Source organism: Colletotrichum chrysophilum, assembly GCF_026319265.1.
Source record: "Colletotrichum chrysophilum strain AFK26 chromosome Unknown scaffold_38, whole genome shotgun sequence".
Taxonomy (NCBI): Eukaryota; Fungi; Ascomycota; class Sordariomycetes; order Glomerellales; family Glomerellaceae; genus Colletotrichum; species Colletotrichum chrysophilum.
In genome coordinates, this window is record NW_026517325.1 from 161917 (window position 1) to 181375 (window position 19459).

The 19459-nt window shown below is 55.3% G+C and overlaps 4 protein-coding genes across 4 annotated transcripts; 2 read left to right on the top strand and 2 right to left on the bottom strand.

Moving 5' to 3' along the window:
- Window positions 1–338: 338 nt before the first annotated feature.
- Window positions 339–2641, top strand: PAA1_1 (Polyamine N-acetyltransferase 1; the record flags this gene model as incomplete). The annotated part of the gene is made up of 8 exons (XM_053178421.1): window positions 339–404; window positions 528–633; window positions 687–838; window positions 891–1382; window positions 1433–1692; window positions 1753–1853; window positions 1901–2238; window positions 2288–2641. The coding sequence occupies 8 exons, from the start codon at window positions 339–341 to the stop codon at window positions 2639–2641; spliced, it is 1869 nt and encodes a 622-aa protein (XP_053037624.1).
- A 414-nt stretch (window positions 2642–3055) lies between these two features.
- On the bottom strand, window positions 3056–3925 carry COL26b_005581 (uncharacterized protein; the record flags this gene model as incomplete). Its single annotated transcript, XM_053178422.1, has 2 exons — window positions 3056–3809; window positions 3873–3925. The coding sequence occupies 2 exons, from the start codon at window positions 3923–3925 to the stop codon at window positions 3056–3058; spliced, it is 807 nt and encodes a 268-aa protein (XP_053037625.1).
- A 1854-nt stretch (window positions 3926–5779) lies between these two features.
- On the bottom strand, window positions 5780–8706 carry COL26b_005582 (uncharacterized protein; the record flags this gene model as incomplete). Its single annotated transcript, XM_053178423.1, has 2 exons — window positions 5780–6834; window positions 6882–8706. 2 exons carry the CDS (start codon window positions 8704–8706, stop codon window positions 5780–5782), a joined length of 2880 nt encoding a protein of 959 aa, XP_053037626.1.
- Window positions 8707–17121: 8415 nt separating this feature from the next.
- Window positions 17122–17608, top strand: COL26b_005583 (uncharacterized protein; the record flags this gene model as incomplete). Its single annotated transcript, XM_053178424.1, has 2 exons — window positions 17122–17320; window positions 17373–17608. 2 exons carry the CDS (start codon window positions 17122–17124, stop codon window positions 17606–17608), a joined length of 435 nt encoding a protein of 144 aa, XP_053037627.1.
- Window positions 17609–19459: the final 1851 nt, after the last annotated feature.

The following is a 19459-nucleotide window of genomic DNA, read 5'->3' on the forward strand; positions in this document are numbered from 1 at the left end:
CTGCCTCCGTCCACCATCTGAAATCAACACCACCTTTTTCCTTCTCCACCATTGCCGCGATATCTTGCTGATTCTGCCGCCAACCCGCCCTTCGGATCGTGGCATGGTCTGCTCACCTGCAACCTCCGCCTCGTAGTAATTACCATCCACCATCCCGGTTGCGTCGTCTCAGATTTTAGAGCCCCCCATCCCACAACGACCGTCGCTCGCCCTCAACCGACCCATTGCATCACTCGCACGCGATCCACCCCGATCGCCCAAAAGACGTCGACAACCTTTCCCCTTCACATCCTTCGACCAACCCATCGATAGACGCGCCTGCGCCCGAATTGCTCGCCATGGCAGACGCGCCGAATACCCAGGACGAGCTTTACCCCATCGCCGTCCTCATCGACGAGCTAAAGGTATGGCGGTGACTGTCCCTCTTCCCTGCCCGTCCTCGGCCTCCTGCCCGACCAGACTGCTGCTACCACCACCACCATCCATCCACCCGCCGCGCACCTTCGATGCTGACAGATTAAATACAGCACGACGATGTCCTCCTGCGCCTCAATGCCATCCACCGCCTTTCTACTATCGCCCTCGCCCTGGGCGCCGAGCGCACGCGCGAGGAGCTGATCCCCTTCCTCGACGGTTAGTGTCGCGCATCCCATCCCTCTTTGAGCCATATCTAAACAACCTACTAGAATCTGTCGAGGACGAGGATGAGGTCTTGGTCGCTCTCAGCGGCGAGCTTGGCAACTTCATCGAATATGTCGGAGGCCCTCAATGGGGCCACGTCCTCCTATCTCCCCTCGAGAACCTCGCTGCCATCGAGGAGCCCGTCGTGCGGGACAAGGTAGCTATCGCCCCCTTCTCCACCTGCAACCTACGTCGCCTAACCAGCACAGGCCGTCGAGTCCCTCAACAAGATCTGCGAGGAGCTGTCCTCCCAACAAGTCGAAGAATACTTCATTCCCTTGACGGTCCGTTTGTCAAAAGCAGACTGGTTCACCTCCAAGGTCTCTGGCTGCGGCCTTTACACAACCCCCTACAAGAAGGTTTCTCCCGGCGTTCAAGAAGAGCTTCGGAAGCAGTTTGGCCAGCTCGTCCACGATGAGACACCCATGGTCAGACGTCAGGCTGCCACCAACCTGTCAAAGTTCGTCAAGGAGATGCCGGCCGCCGTCGTTGTTGAGGAGATGATACCCCTTTTCCAGCACCTCGCCCAAGACGACCAGGACTCCGTCCGCCTACTCACCGTCGAAATCCTCATTTCCATCGCCGAAGTCGTTCCCAAGGAGCAGCAGTCTAGCCACGGCGTCCTCCTTACTTCTCTGCGCAACCTGATTGAGGACAAGAGCTGGAGGGTTCGATACATGATTGCGGACAGATTTGAGAAGGTGAGTTCGTCGGTGATCAAGAGAAGAGGTGATGTTAAATGTGCGCGCAGATTTCCAAAGCTGTCGATGAGGAGGTCGTGTCGAGAGATCTGGTTCCGTCCTTTGTCAAGCTGCTGAAGGACAACGAGGCCGAGGTCCGCACTGCGATCGCTGGCCAAATACCCGGCTTCTGCGCTCTGGTCGACAGGACTGTGCTTCTTAACGATATCATGGGCAGTGTCGAGGATCTCGTTTCCGATACCTCTCAGCACGTCAGAGCTGCTCTTGGAACGCAGATTAGTGGTCTTGCACCCATCCTGGGCAAGCAAGAGTGAGTTTCTTGGCTGCGGGGAGCGCTTTACAGCGTACGTATGAGACTAACGTGTTCCAGGACTATCGACCACCTTTTGCCCATGTTCTTGCAGATGCTGAAGGATGAGTTCCCCGAAGTCCGTCTTCACATCATCTCAAAGCTTGAGCTTGTCAATCAGGGTATGTGACAACCCAGAAGATACGAGTTCAAAGCTGACTGATTCTAGTTATTGGCATTGACCTGCTCTCGCAATCTCTCCTTCCCGCGATTACCCAGCTTGCGGAGGACAAGCAATGGCGCGTGAGGCTTGCGATTATCGAGTACATTCCTTTGCTCGCGAGCCAGCTCGGCGTCAAGTTCTTCGACGAGAAGCTGGGCAACCTGTGCATGAGCTGGTTGGGTGACACGGTCTTTTCTATTCGCGAGGCTGCGACGCACAACTTGAAGAAGCTGACTGAGGTTTTCGGGGTTGAATGGGCAAGTGAGGCAATCATTCCCAAGGTTATGGCTATGGGCAACCACCCCAACTACCTCTACCGCATGACAACCTGCTTCGCCATCACGGTGAGTATCCTCGCACCGTTCACAGCTTATACGTACTGACATCTAGTAGACTCTCGCCTCGGTCGTCAGCATGGACGTCATCGCCGACAAGATTCTCCCGATGCTCGACAAGCTGGTTGACGACGAGATTCCCAACATTCGCTTCAATGTTGCCAAGACATACGGCGTTCTCATCGACGTCCTTCGCCGTTTGCCGGAAGAGGGTACCATCTACTCGCTGGAGAAGGAGGGTGCCAACTTCAGCCCGTCCCCTAGAGGTATGGAGCTGATCCAGTCGCGCGTCGTCCCCAAGCTCGAGAAGCTGCAAAAGGACGACGACGTCGACGTGCGGTACTTTGCGACAACGTCCGCGAACAGCGTGACTGGACCTACTGCTGGCGAACCTATGAATACATCACCATAGATGAGAGACGTAATGAAGCAATTCCCAATCTTTTACCCGAGCCCGCCCCAACATTCTTAACCTTGCATGCTTCGGCAACACGACAGTTCTATGGTGCTTCTTTAGCTGGCCTGTTCGGATCGCAAAACAAAAAAAGAGACTAGAAAGAGGGGAACGGATGTTCAGAGGTCATTCAAGGAGAACTTCAGGAGGGTCGGCTCCGGGGCATCGGTTGCATGACGTAGAAGTGGAGGAAAGTTGAGGGTAGGTGACGCTGCCTGGATTCCCCAATAAAAAAGAAACCAATGTATGATACACAGCAGCAGTCAGAAGAACGCGTTGCAACGAGCACATGAGGTCAGCCGTGATCATGGGGTATTCATATCTTTCTTTTGATTCTCTTTACTCGTCAAATCATTGCATCATGGCATGCGTCTAGGCATGTCTCTGGAAGCACAAACTGCTAATCGTCTGGCCCTTGGCGCCGCCAAAGGTGAAGCTGGGATAATCGACCTTGCCGACGGCAACAAACCTTCCGACGTCGCCCTCTCTCGCGGGGCCTTCGAACCACGCCTTGAGCTCCTCCTCGGTCCAGTTGCAGCTCGTGATGAGCAACAGGCCACCGGGCTTCACAAGACGCAAGACGCGACCCCTGTAACCCTCGCAGATCCTCCGGCCCTGCGCATCCTTCTCGTCGCTCAAGCAGATGGCATCGAAGGTTCCCTTGTCGAGCACAACATCCCAGCCGTCCTGCTGGCTGCCGTTCAGGACGGTCTCCCACGGCCCGTTGAGCAGATCCCACTCGTTGAACTCGGGCTCCTTGACGTCCACCTCCTCTTCGTCGCCGTCGGCCATGTCCTCATCCTCCCCCTCCTTGGGGGCCTCGGCGCGCTGGCGGGCGATGCGGCGGGCGAGCTCGACACTTTGGGGCGCGTAGTCGACGCCGAGGGCTCGGCCGTGCCAGCCCTCGTCGCGGAGGGCGAAGAGGAGGGAGCCGTTGCCGCAGCCGAGGTCGAGGAATGTGGCGTCGGGCTGGCGGAGGGAGTGATCGAAGGCGGCGGACTCGGTCAGGTCCTCGAGGTAGGTGAGGAGCTTGGACTCGGCGTCGGAGTCGTCGAACCAGACGGTGCCGCGGTCGGTCGGGTCGGAGGCGTGGTTTGTGAGTTCGGTGGTGTAGAGAGAGGACCAGCTGATGGTTTCCGTCCGTTAGCCTTGGGGGAGGGAGTCCAGGGGTGTGGAGGGGGAGCAGTACTATTCTTTTGTTCCGAGCTTGGAGGGCTCCAGGTGGGCGGGTTCAGAAGCCATTTTTAAGTGTGGTATTCTGTGATGCCGCGGTGGTTCTTTGTACAAAGCAGTCAAGGCGAGAGGTGAAGAGAAATTATGCGATCACTACGCAATGCGACGACACTGGCGAAACCCGGTTTTTTGATGCCATCGCGAATTGTGTTTTTTGGCGGGGTGTTTCCGCCGCTTCATGCTGGAAGCGGCAGGCGGTGAGACGGCCAAGTCAAGTCCTAAGCCGATGGCCCCCACCCCCTCCCTCCTCTTTTCAAGCACAAACCATGCAAAGCAACCCCTCGCTGCCCGATGGAGGAGGGGCTGCCTTTTGGTAGGGACCCAGGGTAAGGTAGGGTGGTAGGTAGGTAGCTTCAGTGGCAGGTGGGTTGAAACTCTGATGTGTTGTGAAGCTCCGGAGCAATTCGCTTGGGCGCACCTGTCATCTTGAGCCAAGCTGGTAATTGCACACAGAGGAACGAATGAATGGCAATCACAATGGAGGATAGTGATGTAATTATTTCCGCCCGATGTTTCCCTTCCATTTCCCCTCTCGCAATGATCCATTCGTATGACATCTACGTAAGACGGGAGGGCGACTGCAACCACACGAGCATTCCGACCGAATACAACAACTAGAGACGACAATGGTGCAGTCATGTTTGTCCTCGCCGACGGGGAAACAAGAAACGCGCAATGCCTGAGCTTCTTTTTGCTGGCTCTGCGGAGGGGAAAGGGTCTGTGTGTGCTTGTGTGACCACCTCAAAGATGTAGGCAAAAATGTATCGCCACTGCGCGCGGGTGCAATAAGGTGACGTTTCGTCTGTTCTTCCCGCACCGCACCCGTGGACGTGCCTCGTGAGTGTGTGTGCGTGTGTGTCTGTTTGTGTGTTAGAAAAAGAGGATGAACTCCTCCCCGCACCCTCTCTTCCTGGGCGAAAGAGTTTCGTTCTGTTCTGATTCAACTGCCCTTCGTTTGGTGCAGAGCAGGACTTACATTCGCTTGACAACCACACAACCGCGTACCTACTCTATCCCCTCTCCTCAACCGCGCCAACGACGTCCTCGATACTCCCAGACAGTTGCAAGGGAAGAAAAGACTATGGCCGTGTTCAACTTCCACCTCTTTATTCTCGCCGCGCTCCTGATCCTCGGCACGGTCTCGGCGAGGAGGTTGGCCTTTTTCGAAGTCAGACAGTCTCAGGATGAGACCAGGACGAGAGGTGTAAGTCCACCATACTCACCAGCATGTAGGGAGTCATGGTTGCTGAACGATGCGTTGTAGACCTGCACACAAATGAGCAACAAGTGCCATCTCGCAAGCCGCGATGACCAGGTCTGTCCGGCCGATTACAATAGGGTACGTGGTAGCCCCCCTTTCAGATGCGTTGGGGGTACGTCGGACAACAGTTAACATCACTACAGTGTCCCTTTGACGGGGCTCCCTGCGTCTTGATCGAGCCACGGGGAGATTCGAGTCGTAAACCGGAAGTTCGGTGCGGATATCTGGGAGCACAGGGAGCGTGATGACGAAGACGGGGAGAGTAATGAGAGCGAGAAAGCAAGCAACTTGGAGGTACCTTGGCAACTATCTAGGCGCTCCCCTTCAAAGAGATATACCCCAGCGTCCAAGCATACCGTCCTGGTATGAATGTGAATCTTCAGTCATGAAATATCGCCCCTAGCCCATTCCGTGGTGTTGGTTCTTAGTCTCCATCCCCTTTCTTCTCAATAGTGACTAGCTCCAACCAACGTATTCTTCCACCCCCAAAGCTCTTCTTATTTAATAGCGTCATCAACGAAGGTTTTCCTCCTTCATGCGGGCCGTCGTGCAGCCCCAGGAACGTCTCTTCCGGTCCTCTCTCTTCAACACCTCCAGCGTCCTCAGAGCGTCCAGACAGGCGCCTTCACCAACACTTGACGGCCCCGGACTTCCACTGCGGGGAAGCCGGCGAGCCGCACCTTGTTGTTGTCTTTGGGTGGAAGCGCTGAAGGGGGGGCTGCATCAGTACTTGAAGGTACGATCGATGAAGCGTTGCTGCTCTTTCGAGGCGGTCCGCCACCGAGAATGTTTGTGAACATACCGCTTCTGGTCTTGTCCGCCCGCCGGTCCTTGCCGTTCTTATCCTTGTCAGAATCATCCGCGGCCTCCTCGCCTTCTTTTTGCGTCTCCAGCGGCGGAAGAGGCGCCTTCTCTACCTCCATAATGTTGGGGTTGATGGGATCTCCAGGCAGCGGGTAGGTAATGGCCACGTCTCTGCTCTCCAGCGGCAGGTTGGCGGCGATGCCTACTGCCAACTCCACGATCATGGACGCGCTGCCATCTACACCAGGCGGCGGCGGATCTGTCATGTACTGGAACAGCGTTGCCGTGAGGTTTGACGTGCACATGCGGGTGAAGTCTGCTCTGTTGTCTGCGCTCTCAGGGGAGTTCAAAGCCCTCTGAAGACCCTCCAGGGTTGCCATACGCCAGCTTACGACCTTATTCGTCAAGGCGTCGAACTCCTCTTGGCTGTTCATCGTGTATGAGAACCGCCGGATATTGAGCTCAATATCCTTCAACTGCCGGCTGAGGTCGAAGTTGAGACCCGGGTGGAAGCACTTGTTGAAGATCTCTTCTACAATCCACCTCGTGATGACAGCACGACCGACCGCCGTCATCTCTTGCTTCCCGGTCTTCAGAGCGTCGATGCTCACGTACATGTCCAGCCATTGCGGCACTGTGCGCCAATCTTTGCGAATGTTGAATGACAGGTTGTTGATGGCGCCGTTGAGACGGTTGAACCTGGTGATGTACTCGCTATCATCGAGAGCGGTGCGGGACTGTGACATTCGCTGGTTCGCAACGGCATTCTGCAGTTGCTCGATCTGGGAGTTCAGGTTGTCGATCTGTGTCTTGCCATCGAAGTAAAGGCGCTTAACGTTCTTGTACTTGGTGACTGATAGCTGTTAGCGGATGCCAGCACAATGCTTGCGACTACCTTACGTAGCTCCTTGAACTTGTCAGGATCGGTGCCGTCGCGGTCAGGGTTCGACGGCTGAGGGCTGTTGCGACCTTGCTCTCCCCCAGACCCCTCGAACTGGCGGCCTTCTTGAGCGCTACCCGTACGGAAGGCCGGGTTCGCAGTAGCGGCACCAGTGGTAGGCATAGTCTGACTCTGTCTGTAGCCCGGCGGGGGCCCACCGGGTGCGTCGACCTGACTTCGCAACGTCTTCTCCGTCTCTGCTTGGGGTCGTCGTTCGGATCGCGGAGGGGGACCTCCAGCAGGGGGCGTCATATTTTGCTGCTGAGGCTGAGAGCTGCTTTGGGCGGGTGGGAGTGTAGGAGGCAGCGGGTTGTCGGTGGTCTGCACGGCGTATCTTACTGCGGGGGAGGTTTGTGCGGACTGGACGTTTGCCGAGCGAGCGTCTGAATCAGTAACCGGTGATTCATGCGACAACTGAGAAACGGTCTCGGGATTTTGGTGAGAACCGGTACCCAGGTGGCCAGTGTGAATGGGAGACGGTCCGCCTTGGTATTGACCAGCCTGCTGCTGGGAGTATTGCTGGTACTGGTGTTGGGAGGGGTCGTAAGCAGACTGCTGGGCGTGCTGGTGTTGGTCTTGCAAAGCGTGCAGCTGCTGTTGCTGCTGCTGGAGATATGCAGGGTCTTCGTAAGGGGTATTGTCTAAATCGCTGGGAACGTAACGAATGGAATTGCGGTGGGAATCGGGGGTCTGCAGACGATGGTCTCTGTTAGGATCTTGTGCAAAGCGGTGTTGGTCCTCGATCTCGCCGACGCCTTGTAGCGGGGAGGGTTGCTGATTTAGCGCGGGCAACGGCCAGTCTGCCGACTGCTGATCGAGCGACAGCTGGGAAGGCTGCTGGGATAATGCGGTTCTCGCGGGTGGTGGATTGCTCACTCTCTTTGACGGTCGGCGAGCGAGGCCACCAGTGTTATCGTAGGAGCCTGGCGGGGTAGGCTGCTGGGAAGGAGGCGGGGTGTTGTGATGATCTCGGCCCGCTCCCAGAATGTTCTTGAGCAACCTCCGTGCAGAGCGCTTCTCGGGCTGGGGTGCAGGCTGGGGAGTAGGAGAAGTTGCCTGAGATTGGGCGGTTGCAGTCGAGGTGTTGTTGAGGGATGCCCTGAGGTTGTCGACGGAGCTGGAGGCTGCGCCGTATTGGGTGTTGGGGTAGGGGGCTACGGCCGGCGGATAGCGCTGGGATTGGGAGCGGGAGACGGAGTCGGCGAATTCCTGCTGCTGACCTGGGCCCCTCTGGCGCGAATCGGCGGGCGGCAGTGGGTTGTGCTGCAAGAGGAGGGAGTTGCGTGAGGCAGCAGCTGCGGCGGGCGAGGCAGAGGCAGGATAATCGTGGGGCGGTGGAGGAGGCCCTTGCTGCCCTTGCTGATGCTGCTGGTGTTGAAGATTTTGGAATTGTTGCTGCTGGTGTTGCTGCTGGTGTTGGGTGTCAAAGGACTCGATGGAGCTGAAGGCGGTCGACGAGGCTGAATGGGGGGTAATTGGGTTATTAGCGCCGCCAGTAGTGGTGGTGTTGGTGGTGGTGGTGGTGGTCGACGAAGAGGTAGGCGCGGGCGCAGGAGCCAGCGAGTGGGAGATTGAGAGACCGTGGCCGTGACCTTGGCCTTGAGGGTGAGACTGAGAGTGGCCTGAAGGAGGAAGGGGAACTTGACCACCAGCACCCGACAGCGCGGCGGGCACAGCAGATAATGGCGTAGGTGAGTTGCCTGCTGAAGGGGCACCGCCAACCGGCTCGACAAGTGCTTGTTGCGAGCGGTTGTTGTGCCTCCCAATGCGACCGAAGCTCGGCATTATAATTGCGATATGTCGTCGTGCGCAGCCGCCGCAGTAACCTGGACAGAGACAGAGACGTGCGAATGGATGGGCAGGTTTTCTTCCTTTTCGTTGGTAAGATTACCCTGGCCCGTCTGTGCCAATGCAAATGCAAATGCAAATGCAGACGGGACAGACGCTGGCTGTGTCAGTCGCAAGTCCAGTCGCAGTCTGTCAGTCCCCGTCAAGCAGCAAGCCGCCGGCAAGTAAACAAAGTAATGATAATAATATTAAAAAAAAACCACGCAGGGCAGGCAATACGGCACAGCCCGTGTATGTGTGTCTGTCTGTATGTGTGTCGACTGACAATGAGCAGCAGAAACAGACACACAAGACGGGTCTGGGAGACGGGGGTGGAGGATGAGGAGGAGGGGAATGAATGGAGCTTTCTTTCACTCTCACTCTCTTGCTCCGAGTGTGAGTGATAAGCTCAGCTCTGCTCTCACTGTCTTTGGCTTCCGTCTTCTTCGGCTTTCTTTTCTCTTGTTTCTTCCGCGCGGGGTCTTTTCTCACTCTCTGTCCCTCTGTCTACCAGTCACCCAAGCCAGTCAGTCAGTTCCAAGTTTCCCAGAGTTGACAGAAGCAAGCAAGCAGCGACAAGACAAGCAAGCGGGCGGGCAGGCGAGCGAAAGGAGCGGCAGCAGCAGAAGCAGGCAAGCAGCGCGGCGGAGCGGCAGCAAGCAGGAAAGGGAAAGCAAGAGGATGGCCGATGGATGACGGGACGGGGAGAGATTGGAGATTGACCAGCCCGGCCAGCTGGTCCCTGTTCCTATTTTCTGCGCGTCTGCGTCTGGCGACCCTGTCGAGTCTGTCCACTTCTCACTCACTTCAATCAAACGTCCGTACGGATTGGATACGTGGTGTTGTCCTGTGCCCGCCAAAAGGAAGATAGTCCCAGCCCGCCAGCGGCGAGAGCAGCAGGCAGAACCAGACGGCTCCGACTGGATTGGCTACGCCGGCTGCAGAAGCGGATGCCGTGCTGGGTTCCCTGGGGCCCTTGGAGGGGAGGGGGAGCGTGGAGGGGCTTCCTTGGGGCTGTGCACACAAGTCAATCCCAGCGGCAGCTCGTCTGTCAGCTGTCTAGGATGCGACGGGATGGGGATGGAGATGGAGGGTGCTCTGTCTGGTTGGGCGTCTGTCTGTCGAGGTCCGCGTTCGCGTCCGCGCCTGCGTCTGCGTCTGTTGGATTCGCTGGTGGGCGAGGCTTGCTCGAATGCTTGCTAGGGTGGTGCCGATGGCTGAGGGAGGTACGAAGAGGTGATTTGATGGAAGCTGTCTCTGTTTCCCGGCATGCAGCGCTATGCCATTCTCGACGGACAATGGCAGGTCGAAAAGCAAAGGTAGCGAGTGGCCCGAGGGGTTCAAAAAGGGGGCGTCTGTCGTCTTCGTCACTCCGTGAGGTCGACGCCTGGCTGGCTCTATGGCCTTTCGTTTCTGGGATGCCTACCTCTCCTCTGTGGCTCTGGCTCTGTTCAGACGAACGGCGGTTAACTGAGTCCTGCAGAGGTGCAGTGCAGTGCAGTGCAGTGCAGTACGGATACTCGCTGTGACCCGACGAGGGGGATGAGCGACGCGCTGCTGATGCGAGTGCTGCGTGCTGCGGGGGAGGGATCTGGGGTCGTTTGGTGAAACACAGACGGGTTTCGATCAGCGTCGTCAGGGGGGGGTTGACTATCGGGACGGAATGGCAGTGTCCTTCTGTTGGCCGATGAGGACGGCAAGATAGAGACAGATTGGCTTGACAAAGGCGGGGAGCTACGATGGACAGCAGATGGCTCGAAAGAGGCTTCCGATGCTGAAGAGGATGTGAAGGGCAGATTCGGCAGCAGCACCTGGCCGGATTAGACGGGAATGCGACAATAATCAGACTCAGAAAAGAGCTGAGCCTTAGAGGGAAGGTGAGGGAGAGGCGAATAGCGTCGTCGTGTTGGGGATGCCACGCCAGGATCCAGGATAGGGCTGATCAGTTGCCTTTTCCCTGGGCCGGTCCTTCTCTCATCCCCACCACATACGGAGTACGGCGGACTCAGCTTCCATCTCAGAACACGACAGAGAGACAGAGACAGCCTGTCGGGCTTACTTGGAGAGCAGCATCAGCAGCAGCATATCTGTCTTGTTTCTGTTGTCCACTTGCTCTGTCGACAGGGTGTGCAGCCAGTGCCCTTCACACACAGCCCACCAGCGCCAGTCAGACGGCTGGAGGATGACAAGATCAGGAAATGAGACGAAGGTCCGAACTCGAGCAGAGGTCGGGCCATTCTCGACATCGGATTGCGGCACTAGCTCTGTCTAGGTGGCCCAACTTGAGATGACTGCGAGCTGGACCTGCCTACCTTAGCAGAGAAGGGTCGCCAGCAATTTAATTAAACACAAGCTTTGTCCAAAATTCCAGTTCTCACCACCACAACCACCATTACTTTACCAACATCAACAACGAAACGGGCGCACATCCTTCAGCAGTCACTCGCCACTCACAGAAACACCACCCCAGTCTTCTACAACACACTAGTGCCATCGGCCTCCGCTGGCCGTTGCCGTCCTCTCGGTCCTTCGGCAAGCTACCGGTGGGCTGTCTCGCTGCTGATGCCACCCTGCCCACACCGCAGGCCGTAACCTGGCTCCTTGGCCCTGCGCCCCTGTTGTCAAAAAATCACCGACACCACGACTGCGGCTGACAGATGCCCAGCCCAAGAGAGAGCTCGAAAAGCCTGTCCAGCGTGACACCGACAGAAAGCATGCACCGCTTGCACCGCTTGCACCGCTTTGTGCGTTGCCCGGCCTGAGGCTGAGGGAGAGACAACAGACTGAACGGAGAGAGACGAGGGGTTGTGCCAGCAGGCTGGTTGCGGACTGGATTCAGGTCCGAACAGAGTTTTGGGCTCTCACTCATGGCGACCTGGACCCTGGCATCGCATGCAACTACGTCGCAATCCGTGCATGCGCGCACATTTCCTTCGCTCTTGCGGCCGCGGCGCCACAGCCTCTTGTCTCCGAGCAAGCAACGACATAATGCAACCCCACGTCCATATCCTGCTCGGCCATATGCACCAACTTTTCGGCAGTCTCAAAAAAAGGGACAATGACGACATGTCAAGAAGCCGCATTGCAGAATCGCCTTGAATACTCTTCTTAGCAACCAAGGCGAGCGCCGAAGCTGCTTGATGTCCCAGGCCAACAATCTTGCTGCTGCTCCTAGAGTCCCAGCACCCCTCACCTCCCCCGCCCAAAGGGCGCAGCAGCTCTCGGACAGCTCAGCCCTAAAATAACCTTGCTTCCAGGAGCTTCAAGATGCCAAGGTGTATTTTGGCCCCTTTCATCTCTTTAACTCGGAAACTTTACAATGTGTGCTGTGGGGAGCTCAACTTTACATGGACTGAACCCGTCCAATCATCTCCCACCTTACGGTGTGCCCCGTCGCTGTGCCATTCTCGGTGATGCCTCGCACAGCACAGCTCGCGGCCTCAACGACGCGAAATCCCACAGCAACACCACACGTCGTATCTGGTGTGCATGAGTTGGCATGATGTGTCTCCTTGCAGCCCATACTTGACAACTCTTATCGTCTCAAGATGCTTAATCACAGATTCTCGTCGCAACTCTGTTCATGCGGCTACGAATACGTTGGTGCGCCGTTTCTCTGAGCTGCCCAGGGTGTAATCCAGGGTGTATCATGAATCGTTTGAACCTCCGATCCGCACCCCATTTCACTGCAATATAAAGGCCAATTTTCATACGTTCAACCCCGTCGGACAGCTGTCGACTTTGCAATCACAAACCTCGGCCGAGAGCTCAAGTGGAGTCACTCTCTTTTGAGGGAAAAGAGCTACTAATAACCCACTTCCCTGAAGGAGAATACCAAGACTTCGGGCCACCAGTAAGCTCATCAAATTGATTATTCGAGTTGACGAGCTACGATAATAAAACTACGAGCTTCGTGGTCATTTGAAATGAGTCATGATCCCTTCCCAGCCAGTTGGGTCATGACTGTGTGTGAAGTTGGAACCCGTCTTTAGCAACAAGCTCACCGCCCTCTTTACATGTTGCTCTAGGACCTCTTGGAACTTCGCGAAACTTTCTAACCGAGTTCCAGGTGGTTGGCGCTCCATGTCTGCGGGTAGAATACAACGTTGTTCGTTAGGACTTGATTGCAGTGGCATGTACGGAGTATACTCTGCTGTCAACATTCGTCCCCGATCCAAACTGCAACTCCCGTCCTCACCAGAGGAGCGCTCGAGCTCATTGAGGCCGGCAGACAGGCGGCGTTCCGAGTAAGGCTGTGGTATCGACAGGGATCTATCATCCAAACCAGAAGCAGAGGACCCTTTTCTTCGTTCGTGCTCCGTCCAGAAAACTTAGTTTTCAGGCGAATGTCTATTAATAGCGCAAGAAAAAAGGGGCTTTCCCAAATTCCCATTTCTTTCTTTCCCAGTGGGATGTCGGGATCTCTCCACAAGACCACTAATCCCAATCCGGCGTTAGCTCGGACTCAGCTCACCTAAGAACTCAGGGATCCCGTCTAACTGCCTGCCGCAGATCTCACCTGCACTGCACACCACCAGAGTGGCAGAGAGAACCATGCCCGCCGTCCAACCTCTTGCCATGCAAAGCGAAATCCTGGCAGGAGTTCTTGGAACAGACGCGCGAGTTGGACATCTCTTGAGCCCGACCCTTTGAATGACGTCGAGTCAAGACCTGCTGCCAATCTGGCAGAGATACGCAGGCTTGGTGCCTCACCTGACGAGCGACATGATCGACGTCCTGCGTCAAGGTCATCTTGTTTCGACGGGCAAATCTGAATGCCGATGCATCATCCCACGCCAGACCTGGCATTGGGCCGAATCCAACACTCGCTGTCATGGCTGAGCTCGCGGTTCCAGACTTCTTCTGCGTCAATATATTGGAACTTGACATGCAGACGAGACCTGTTCTAGAACACTTACACACACACACCTTCCAAAAACACGAGATCTCGCCCGTGCATAGCGCGACTTGGTCGGACATCGAATCCGCGGTCAACGGGTCCGATACACCTCATGCGGCCCCCAAAAATCACTAGACGCGGAACACAGTCCGAATGTTGATATTACCTACCTTACTTTACGCACATCGACTGCCCTTAAAACGCTGTGCTAAAGCCTAAAATGACCCGGCCCGGAGCGGAAATAGAAGCCCCCAAGATTGTACACGTGCAAGAAAAAAGAGACGCTGGCATTAAGGCTGAATCGAACGAAGCAGATTCCCCTTCGCGATCCACCTGCAGGGCGGCACCGCCACCGGCGCGTCGTATCTGAACGGGACGGAGCCCGAGCGTTCGGAGATGCCGGCCATGTTCCTTTGAACTTCTTGCTCCGTTTTTGCCTTGCCGTCCCGTCCCGTCCGTGACCCGCGACTTCCAGCTCCGGCAAACGACGGCATTTCCGCCCTGGGACCTTTTGTCTGCCCACCATGTCGGTGTACCCCCGACAAATGGGTTGGGACTGCCGACGTAGATGTTTGTCGGGCTTTAGCCTGTAGGGCGTTATGTCTAGTGTCCGGCGTTGCCATTATAGTCCGGTGATGCGATTGTAGCGGATACCGCCCAAATTTCCTGCGTGTGTACGGCTATATTTTCTGTGTAGTCAATCACTCCTATTAAGTATAGAAGTAGAAGTTATAATAGTAGTAGTAACGACGACGATAACGAAGATAATAGGGACGATGGAGTAGCGATAACGATAATGGTAGCGACGACCATGATAAAGTAGAGTACGATATCACAGGAAAAGGAGCCGCTCTAGCACGGGAAAAACAGGAAATTCTTGTAGAGGACCCATGGATTGGTCAACGTAGAGCTCGAGAAAGAGACGTAGAGCTCGAGAAAGAGAACGTCTTCTTCTTCCTATGAGCCGTGGTGCCACCGAAAACAGCGCTGATTTGGGATTTCCCAGAGAGTGTTTGCGTCTGCGCTGCAATCAGATTCACCAACATTTCAGTACAGAGTTTGATAGTTTCACCGAAGTTAAGATGGAGACTGACGTGTGAAGATGATGGTAGTAGAGGCAATGTATTTAGTAGGAATTCATTACTGAACGACGGATGGAGTAGCGACTTGGAAATCCAGACTCGAGACGATGGCGGGATAGGAGTGGCAGCAGCAACGGCAAGAGACATACCTTCCCAAATGCCCATCTCAGTTCCTTCCGTGAACTTGACTTCTGCAATTCCGGCGTACGAGCCAAGGATACATCTTTCCGCTCTCCTGTTCCCTGGTGCTTTCGCACCATGGCATCAACCTCAACGACACTCAGTCAGTCATATCTTGACCATCCTCGAACCGCTAACAATCGACAAAAATTGCAGAGATATCTGCGTACGACATCATCGATCACTACCAACTAGTCTTGGCTGGCCTGGTATAACCATGCAATCACCCTCGCAAGTCTACTACTTTCATGCCCATCCAGCCCCTTTGTGTTGTCCAGTCTTGCCGAGGATTGCGGCGGCTGACCCCTGGGGCTCTTTTTCAAGGCGAGAGCCCGTCGTTCGATTAACGTTATGCCCTCAGCATACTGTTCTATCCGTTACAGGAGTTACTTGTTTGCCTGCCACGGCCCTTCCCGATGAAGATGGTCCGCTGAGCCAAATGCTGCCGTCCGACACGACGAGACCTCGTGGCGACGACACTGGACTCAAAACTCATGCTAGCACGCCGTGTTTGGCGACACTGCCTGACCCCTTTACTCTCGGCTCTGAGCAACTGCATGTCACACGAAGCCGGTCAGCGCATGGAAGGAGCTCGTCGATGCTTTGATGAGGGACTCAGGCTCGGTCTTGATGACTCGCAGCCAAGAAGCGGTGTGCGTGTTTGCCGCTTTCACAAATATCTTCATCCTCAAAGTTGACATCACGTTGACAAGGCAGTGTTTGGCGTTCAGTCGGTCAATGAAGCTGTGACTCCTCGAGCAGTACGACGGCTTCACCTCGGAGATCGACGACACGCACATCATCGCGAGGCCGGCTCGACTGATTGGCTCGCTGCGAGAATTCTTCACCGCCGGCATATAGTCTATGCTGCCTGAAACGGAACATTCAAGCGATCTTAGGAAACAGGCTGAGATATCGCTTGTATGTAGTCGCAAAGAAGCCCCTCAGTAATCCTTTGGACAACAACGTGTCGAGGCTCTGCGAGAATACCACTTTCTGACACACATGACCATTTCTGGACAAACCGAGAGCCCTTTTGGACTCAATGCGCAGCATCGCGGCCTGGATGGCTGCATTGATAATGCTACGCGAAGCATTCCAGGGGGCTGGGTATGCTTCTTGCTGGGAGCCGATGTTCCATGCATTCTGGTTCGAAGAAGACCGAGAAACAACCTGCTCAAGCAAACAAAGCTCGTCCGGCAACCATTCCGCCACCGAAATGGTGCCACAGGCAGCGTCTGAAAGCAACTTTCCGGGCTGGTTGCACGGGAAAACGAATCATCTGTGCCTAGCCGCCCTATCTGCAGTAACTCACACGCCACCCTGATTGGGCCATGTTCTCCTACTATGTGCAGGAGATTGGCCATCCGCATGGGTATGACTTGTGCAGACATACTTGGCTCTTTCAGGATCGGTATTCTGGTCGCCCGCGGGCCGACTTACACGACCGTTCACTGCGAGTCACTAATAGCAAGTTCAACGACAAGCTCTTGCTGCAACCCGCACGTTAATCTTGATCACGAGTTTCACTTTGTTCCAGTTGCCTGACCTGTTGTCCGCCAAGCAACCTCGCCTCGTTTCGACACCTTCAGCGAATGATCTGGGCGAAGGGACTCTAGACCGTGATCGGGCACATCACCAGTGGTCAAGACTGAGCATCTTGTCAATCTGCGCCACAGTCGCCGGGCCCTCTCTCCATCTTCTTGGTAACCTGAAGGTCATGATCCTCGGTGTGACAACAATCTCCGGGAAACACGGGCAACCTCTCGGCAGGTACCCTCGTCCTGATTTCGGCTCTTCCGTTCCGGTGACTGGCTGGCACTACATCCAGCCTTCCCTCGAAAGGCGGTTGAATATCGTATTTGTGACGAACGGGGTTTGCTTGTAGCCGCGCACAACGACGGCTTCTCGCACCGGCCCGCGTTGGGCATATCGTCGGCCGGGTACATGACGCCGTTGCTCCAATGGCTTTGCAGTCCGAGGCGGTCTACGACGACATTCGGTTGCGGCGACGGGGAAGACTGCATAGAATGCGCTGTCATCGAATCTATAACTATAAATAATGGCCTAAGCTCAATCTTGAAGGCCATAACTTGACGGTATTTGAGTCAAATTTAACGAGTAAAGCCGAGATCCTCACCATACACATTGAGAGGTTTAGTCTCTGTTTACAACATCAACACTGTCTCAGCCATCACAACGCTAATCACGATGAAGTCTCTCTTCTTCATATCCATGCTGTCTGTTATACCTCTCGTAGCCTCCCTGCCGACGGCGTTGGAAGACGACGAGAAGATCCACCAAGAGGCCAGCCGGTTCAGATATCCGTGGTTGAACATGACACTGAGCAACCTGGCCACCGTCTGCCAAAAGACAGAGACCTCAGATATGTATAACTGTACACTAGATTGTAAGTCTCAATTCAACATCATAGTTGCGCCTCGCTAACATGGCAATGCCAGTCGACTTTTACGATTACAACACAGAAGGCGTCGTCGATGTCAACGGCGCTCACTGTAATGCAACTTGGCCGTGGGACGGGATAACCCCTGACAACGGCCCGAACAACGATTTCCCCATCAATGGAGCATTCTGCTGGACGTCACCAACGAACCTCTTCTCGTTCAAGGTCGTCGAGTTCCGTTCAGCCTCAAACTTCATGATATCTGTGAGCCACTTGTACAAAGACTCCAGGTAAGGGGCCGGGCGGCAAACTCTCTGCGCAACTCACTTGGATGAATATGGTGCTAACAATAGACCAACCAGATTCTTTCAATTTCCATACGACGGTCGCAAAGCCATGGTCGAGGTCAAAATTCCAAACAACCATCCGGTACCTCCATTGGCTCCATTCGTCCCTCCTGTCAACCAGTTCGAATTCATCGCCACAGCAACAATATCGAAGCGCACAGACGGTTTATCGTAGAAACGACCCGCCTTGGTCTCTCTCAGTCTCATGTGTTCAACGAAAGTCACGTTTTCCTCCCGTCGGTTGTGGGTGGGTGTTCATCAGAGTTGTGGTGCGCGCCGGTCGGAACAACTTTGCTTCGTGTTTTACCACCGCCTCATGTTGCCCAAGATGGGACGGAGTTTCCCTCCCCGTGCTCAAGTCAGGCGTTTCGTGCTCTTTTGTATGACTAGGTATTATGTAGGAAATGATCAGATAAACTCTGCACGGAAACGAAAAAAACCACTAGCAATGGTGATGTGTCTCTCTGGGATGCGATTCCGGCCCATTACGCCCCATCACGTTGTTGAAGAATGATCCAGACCAACGATCCAACGGGAGAAGCTCCTGGGCCGTCCCGTCTCCGTAGTGGTCAGCCACTTGGTCTCTCCAGCACCGAAAGGGGTCTGGCGCCAGACCGGAGTGCGGCTCGGATTCGGAACCTAAAGAATGCAGAGGCCGCTGTGACCATGCCATCCCGTTTGCTCTGCCCAAAAGGCCCGCCCGGCACAGAAACAACTCTACACATCTTGCCAAGAAAATAAGGGGGGAGGCGAGGAAGGCCGCCAGTGGTCGGAAACTCCCAGGCACCATCCGTTCACGGGCACCTGGTGGCTTCCCCCCCCCCGGGACCCTCGCCCGCCGGGGCCATCAAATCCAAATGATTTCTCGGAAGGCGAAGGGGCCGTCGAGCGGTCATCTCCTGTGAAGAGAGAAAAGAGCACTCGGCCGGCAGTGGTTGTTGATTGGATCTACGGCGCTAGTAGCGCGGCTCAATTGCTTGTTTGCATGTTCTCTTGGCTTTTTCTTCCAGGGGAGGATCGCCCGGCGCAGATTGGCGGAGTGTTTCTCCCACTGCGACGATCAAGCTTTCGCAGCAGGATTTGCCAAGCGATGCGGCTTCATGTCTTGTTTCTCCACAATGCGGGCGACGGAGGCTATTCCGGGCATCTTAGGCATTCAAATCCGGCGTCCGGTATTTCGCTTTCCCCCCTGTCGAACCAGAGAACACCAAGCCACCGGTGCCAAGGACACGAACGAACGACAGGAAGGAAACCTAAGGCATGGCGAAAGATTAACCGCGTCAACCTGCAGAGGAGACGTAATCGAGTGGTCGTGGACACGGATGTAATTGACAAGTCAGGTTATCGAAAGACTTTTAGACTGACATGATTCACACCTTAAATTTCCAGCGAGTATATGACCATCTTCAGCCAAGGCAAGCGTTGAGTTTCCTGGGAATGTGGGTTGTGGAATGCGATGGATGGCAAATAAGTGGCCGTACCAAACCGTGGGACGCGCGGGATCGATCTCCTCTGCTCCTGCACTCCGCGAAAAGGAAATAAGGTTTGGCGTTCCTGCATTGCGCTCCCTCAGAAAATACCTCTCTCCTCTGTCGGCTATCCCGCGGCCAGATTTGTATTTGCGTGAGGGCAAGGTCCAGGTTTCGAAACGTGCAGCTTGCACGTTTGGGATCTTGTAACCTTAAAGTCTGATCCCGCCGGTTGGTTGCCTTCAGACGAAAACCTGCGCGAGAAGGGCTGTACCTGCCCTACTGCGCAGCGTGATTCTACGACATGTACTGTCTGAACCATTACACCT